The 6,130-nt window shown below is 41.1% G+C and overlaps 1 protein-coding gene across 1 annotated transcript; it reads left to right on the top strand.

Moving 5' to 3' along the window:
- The first annotated feature begins 399 nt into the window (after positions 1-399).
- On the top strand, positions 400-6,130 carry LOC104438321 (beta-galactosidase). The gene is made up of 18 exons (XM_010051444.3): positions 400-878; positions 989-1,084; positions 1,217-1,329; positions 1,441-1,507; positions 1,602-1,694; positions 1,880-2,023; positions 2,551-2,639; positions 2,723-2,828; positions 2,992-3,079; positions 3,337-3,455; positions 3,560-3,721; positions 3,872-4,044; positions 4,151-4,260; positions 4,365-4,474; positions 4,570-4,680; positions 5,049-5,159; positions 5,244-5,449; positions 5,530-6,130. Exons 1-18 carry the CDS (start codon positions 723-725, stop codon positions 5,642-5,644), a joined length of 2,169 nt encoding a protein of 722 aa, XP_010049746.2. The 5' UTR covers positions 400-722; the 3' UTR covers positions 5,645-6,130.

Raw genomic sequence — 6,130 nt, 5'->3', positions numbered from 1 at the left:
CAAGCAAACGTGAACCTCATGGTGGGATACTGTTCTCAAACCAGTTTTACCAAAGAAAGGAGAACAGCTTCCTCAGCCAAAAGCAAAAGGATAGAAAGAATACACTTCAAAGGGTGCGTGAATTTAGCAGAGAGACATGTTTGCAGAAAAAGAACGGCAATTTCAAATTGACCGAAATTTTGCAAAAAGAAAAGAAAAAAGCAAAAACTACAAGGGTCTAATTGAATGCTTTTGCTTTAAACAGATGTCAATCTCAAACGCCAATTTTCTTGCCAATGCCAAAGTTACCGTGGCAGATGATGCAACGAGAGCCCTTCCATAAAGGCAACCAGAAATGGACCCACGAGAAAAAGCAAGAAACTGAAACCTCCTCTTCAAAATCTTTATAAATTGCCAGGCTTCCCACTCTCTCCACAACACACCAACCGAACTCCCCACCAAAACTCTCCCTTTCTGTCCCTCCGTCTCTCTCTCTCTAGCTCCCATTGCATGCTCAATGGAATAAAGGAACGGCTGACATTTGTATGACCAAATCCAAAAGCCCCCAAGCATTCCAAAACCAAACGCCATCGACACGTCGACACACCCTACCCTCATACGTCCCCCCTCTTTCTTGATATCAGGAGCAGAACCTTCTCACTGGTATTGGGCAAGAAAGTCCATCCCTTTGTTTCGTTTTGAAGAGGGAGGGTCACGGGTTCGAAACGTTCGAACGTCGGAACATGGCTGGACCCAAGCTGGTGCTGGCATTGATTCTGCTCTCGTGGGCATCTTCAGTGTCGTGCTCTGTTTCTTATGATAGAAAGGCTATCATCATCGATGGCAAGAGGAGGATCCTCATCTCCGGTTCCATTCACTATCCCAGGAGCACGCCTGAGGTAGCGACGATCCCAATGCGGCTCACGACATGTCTCTTTCTATACTTTTTTCTTTTTCTCCGAAAAGTAATCGTGTTTTACTTGGTCTCTGGGCTTTCGCGTGGTTGCAGATGTGGCCTGATCTCATATGGAAGGCCAAACAGGGAGGGCTGGATGTTATTCAAACCTATGTTTTCTGGAACGGACATGAACCTTCTCCCGGAAATGTAAATGCTACTTGTGATCTTCTTTGGATTATATAACCATTTTGATTCACCGATTATATTTTCCTCATTTTTCTTCTTTAAATTAATGAATTTTCTTGTTCTCTCCTTTTCTTTTTTCTTCCCTTTGTGCAGTACTACTTTCAGGACAGGTATGATCTGGTAAAGTTCATCAAGTTGGTGCAACAAGCTGGTCTTTACGTTCATCTCCGGATTGGGCCTTACGTCTGCGCTGAGTGGAATTTTGGGTACCTATTTTCTAGCATAAAAATGAAAACGAGTAGTTTTTTTTTTCAATTTATTTTGCTATGTATTTTGAAACTCTTGTGCTCTGTTTTTTGTGCTGGTTCGTGATGCAGAGGATTCCCTGTTTGGCTGAAATATGTCCCGGGGATCGCTTTCAGGACAAACAATAAGCCATTCGAGGTTGTCCATTTTTCTGAAACAAATTTCCCTTCTCAATCTTTTTCATATTTCTAAACCTTTGACTAACAAAACATTTATCAATCATTTAATGAAGGACGCAATGCAAAAGTTCACGCAGAAGATTGTCAACATGATGAAGGCAGAGAGGTTGTTTCAGTCCCAGGGAGGTCCAATAATATTATCTCAGGTGAGAAAACTTCCACCATTTCTACAACCCCTTCTAGAAGATGGACCATTTCAATTGGTTTTTTTCCTCAACAATAAAGAGAGGGTTTTTGACAATAAAGGACATTATTTTCTATACCTGCTTGGAATTTTTATTGAGATTTTTTTGTTTCGCTCATGAGCTTGGATTTTTGTGTTTGTTGACAGATCGAGAATGAATTTGGACCAGTTGAATGGAATATTGGAGCACCAGGCAAGGCGTACACAAAATGGGCAGCAAGTATGGCTGTGGGACTGGGCACTGGTGTTCCATGGGTTATGTGCAAGCAAGATGATGCTCCTGATCCTGTGGTTTGTACTTTTCTGGATCTTGTTGGTTAAACTTATATTTATTTAAGAGATATGTACATATTCATGTAAGTTGGTTAGGACGTCATCTGTTTTGTGATCACTGAGGGCGTCCTAGGCTGGTGGGGTCTCTTCTACAGTTTGTTTTTCTCAACTTTAGGTGGCCTTTATGGTCCTAAACTCGTCCCTTTTTCCGTATGCCATGTGCTTTTAATTTTTCCTCTTCCTTATTCTTTCTTGCTCTTCATAGTTTCATATTGAGTCTGGAAATTTTCCCCGTAAGTACATAATTCTTGTTTCCCGAAACGATAAATATGCCTCAAATCTGGTTTGGCTCAACTTTGCTTGTTTGCCTTCGTTTAAATGCCATGGCATGACAACGTCGTTCGAACTTAAGCAGGATGGGTTTTTCCGTTTCACGGTTGTTAATTCTTGACTTGTTTCGCAAAAGTTATTTAAGGTTGGAGTAAGACAGCTTCTAGAAAATAATTTTTCCTGTCTTTGACTTGTGCTGGTTCGTTATCTGACAGATTAACACCTGCAATGGCTACTACTGCGAAGGTTTCAAACCAAACTCTAATAATAAACCCAAGATGTGGACTGAAAACTGGACTGGCTGGTACGTCAAGAAGCGTATATCTGAACAAGCTGAGATTCCCTCAGTCGTGTAGATTCAAAGCTAATTATTATGATGATTTCCAGGTACACCGAGTTTGGGGGAGCGGTGCCTTATAGGCCAGCAGAGGATTTGGCGTTCTCGGTCGCGAGGTTCATTCAGAACAGTGGTTCATTCGTCAATTACTATATGGTAATCTTGACTTCCGTAGCATCTGTGCCTCTGTATCAATCACTTGATTTTGCCTTTCCGTTATGCTGCAAATTATAATCATTAGTTAACCTTCTTTTTTGTCTCCTTTTAAATGATTGCGTACTTGCTTGTTCTTTATATGGGTCTTGTTCGTTGTCTTTAGTATCACGGAGGAACCAACTTTGGCAGGACAGCTGGTGGTCCCATGATTGCCACCAGCTATGACTACGACGCTCCTCTTGATGAATACGGTATGTGACTTGGAATAGATTGTTAGTATCCTGGTGTGCCTCAATTTGTTTCACTTTGAGCATTCAATGGATCTAACTACTTTAAGACTAGAGTAATTGGTAACACCGTCAGAAGTTTAACTGAGTGAAGGCAAATCTACATCTTGTTGCTTAAACATTAAACCTTTTAAAACTAAGTCTAGAAGGAATTCATGACATCCTATGATGGCGATTACTAAGTCATCTTCCTGACATCAGAATTCGCATAAATGTTGCAGGTTTACTGAGGGAACCAAAGTGGAGTCACTTGAGAGATTTGCACAAAGCCATTAAGCAAAGTGAATGGGCTCTGGTTTCTGCTGATCCAGTAGTGCAGTCACTTGGAAGTAATCAAGAGGTTTGGTTTCTCCAGCCCCCTTAAAATGAATATGCACGAAAACACTCTCACAGCCTTTTGGGTTGTTAATTAAACTTTTACCTGTCGAATTCTATTTTTCTTAGGCTCACGTGTTCAAAGCTGGAAGCGGATGCGCAGCCTTCCTGGCAAACTACGACACGAAGTATTCTGTCAGAGTTAATTTTGGAAACGGGAAATATGACTTGCCGCCTTGGTCCATCAGCATTCTTCCAGACTGCAAAACTGCTGTTTACAACACTGCAAGGGTAAGGCACAGACCAAGGCACAGACCATTCAGCTCCACAACATCTTGCATCGACTCTTTCCAATTTAACATGTTCTGTTACTTTCCCTTAAACAATTCTTTTTAAGAGATTAAGTTCAAGGATGACACGATATTATCAATTCTCAAACAGGTCAATGCACCGAGTTCTCAGATCAAGATGGTGCCAGTAGGTGGATTCTCTTGGCAGTCGTACATTGAAGAAACTGTCTCTGCCTTTGGCAGCGACACGTATACAAAGGACGGTCTGCTGGAGCAAATTAGTTTCACTAGAGATTTTTCAGACTATTTGTGGTACACGACAGAGTAAGTGCTGCTTGCAACTTGCATCTCATAAGCATTACGAAAGCTTCAACATAGTGGACTGTCAGGTGCTTACAATTTTACTTTCCTGATCTTGTTGATTGTTCAGCATCACGATAAGTCCTAATGAAGCATTTTTGAGGAGCGGCCAATATCCTGTGCTCACCATATGGTCTGCAGGACATGCGATGCATGTTTTCATCAATGGTGAACTCACAGGTAGATCAATTTCTGCCTATATCCCAAAATGCAACATCCTTTCGGTACATGAAATCTCAATACATAACATATGTTACTCTGGTAATTGTCTGTCTGTAATACAGGGTCCGCATATGGATCATTAGAGAATCCAAAATTATCGTATAGTAATAATGTGAAGCTGAGGGCTGGCATCAACAAACTGTCGATATTGAGTGTAGCTGTCGGGCTTCCGGTCAGTATTTTGCCAGTCAACATGATATTGTTAAGCTATATGCATGTGAGGATCTTAACATTAGTACTTTCTCCACTTCTGTTTCCAACATTCAGAATGTTGGCCTGCATTTTGAGACATGGAATACCGGGGTTCTTGGGCCAGTCACATTGAAGGGTCTCAATTCTGGGACATGGGACATGTCGAAATGGAAATGGAGTTACAAGGTATCTGTACTCGGTCTGCTGCTGCTTTGTTCTTCTTTTGCCTTTCAACAAAGAATTCAGAAACAAAAGATACCACATCAATGCGGATTCATTGTTGTTATATGAAAGTCGAGTAAAGCAATATCTCAGAGCTGTTAAAAAAAAAGGAATTAAAATAAAAGTACGTTTGTGCTCAAATTTCTTGATGGTTAAGTAGTCCTGGTTATCAATGGTTTGTGTGGATAAACTTACGTTTGCTTGACTAGTTGTAATAGTGTGTGGATGTATCCTGGTTTTAGACATGACTCATGCTAGTCCATAGAAGATTGAGAATGATCTGCTACACCATCTTCAAAATAAAAACCTAAAAATTTGTTTTTTCTGAAAAGGTCGGTCTCAAGGGCGAAAATCTGGGTCTCAATACCGTAAGCGGTAGTTCCTCAGTTGAATGGCTTGAAGGTTCAATGTTGGCCCAGAAGCAGCCCCTGACCTGGTACAAGGTGAGGATCCACACCAAAAACTTCACTTGATAATAACTGCTAGTCTGGATTTCATTTGAAAAACAAGTTATGCTTTGTTTGCAGGCTACTTTCAATGCTCCCCCAGGACATAGTCCATTAGCCTTGGACATGAACAGCATGGGAAAGGGCGAGATATGGATAAATGGTCAGAGCATCGGACGCCACTGGCCTGCTTACACAGCTCGTGGCAGTTGTGGCAGCTGCAGTTATGCTGGAACTTTCGATGAGAATAAGTGCCGAAGTGGCTGTGGACAGGCTTCTCAAAGATGGTGAGAAAAGTAGATTTGCACTTTTCTCTATTAATTTATGTTTTGATTTGAACACCTATTAATAAGCTTTTAATTTTCAGGTACCACGTTCCAAGATCGTGGTTGAATCCGACAGGCAATCTATTGGTCATTTTTGAAGAATGGGGTGGCAACCCGACTCAAATTACTTTGGTCCAAGCAACAAGGACTTCTTAGTAGCAGAACTTCTAGATCAATGCGGTTATAGCTGAAATTAAGCAATTTCCGGAGTTTGCAGAATAAGTGATATGCAAGAGCACAGTGTTCGTCTTCTTTTATCAGTCTTTAGAAGCTTGTACAAGTAAAAGATGCCTTTACAACCACCTAGACTTCGACAAAGGGAAGTGTGAAGTCAAGCCATACTAACACACCATTTTGCTGAAGTCATATACAGATATACAGAGGGGGAAATAAGCCGCAGAAACATGCCAGTGTATATAAGCATATATTGTCACTAGTTAGAAATAGCTTCGACTGCATACCTAGTTTGTGCTAGACACATGAACACAGTCAAGTGGAATTTCCTAGCCTCTCAAGTGTATAGATGTCGTCATCAAGTGTCTCTAGAGAGCAGGACAGTCAATTTGTTGCCTTGCTAAGAAAGACACTGAAATGCAGTGCTTGTAATAATAAACTGAAATTCAATATCTCCTACTTTTAATC

This window comes from Eucalyptus grandis, chromosome 3 (genome assembly GCF_016545825.1).
Source record: "Eucalyptus grandis isolate ANBG69807.140 chromosome 3, ASM1654582v1, whole genome shotgun sequence".
Taxonomy (NCBI): domain Eukaryota; kingdom Viridiplantae; phylum Streptophyta; class Magnoliopsida; order Myrtales; family Myrtaceae; genus Eucalyptus; species Eucalyptus grandis.
Note: the sequence above shows the minus strand (reverse complement) of the source record. Positions and strands in the feature narration are given on the sequence as shown.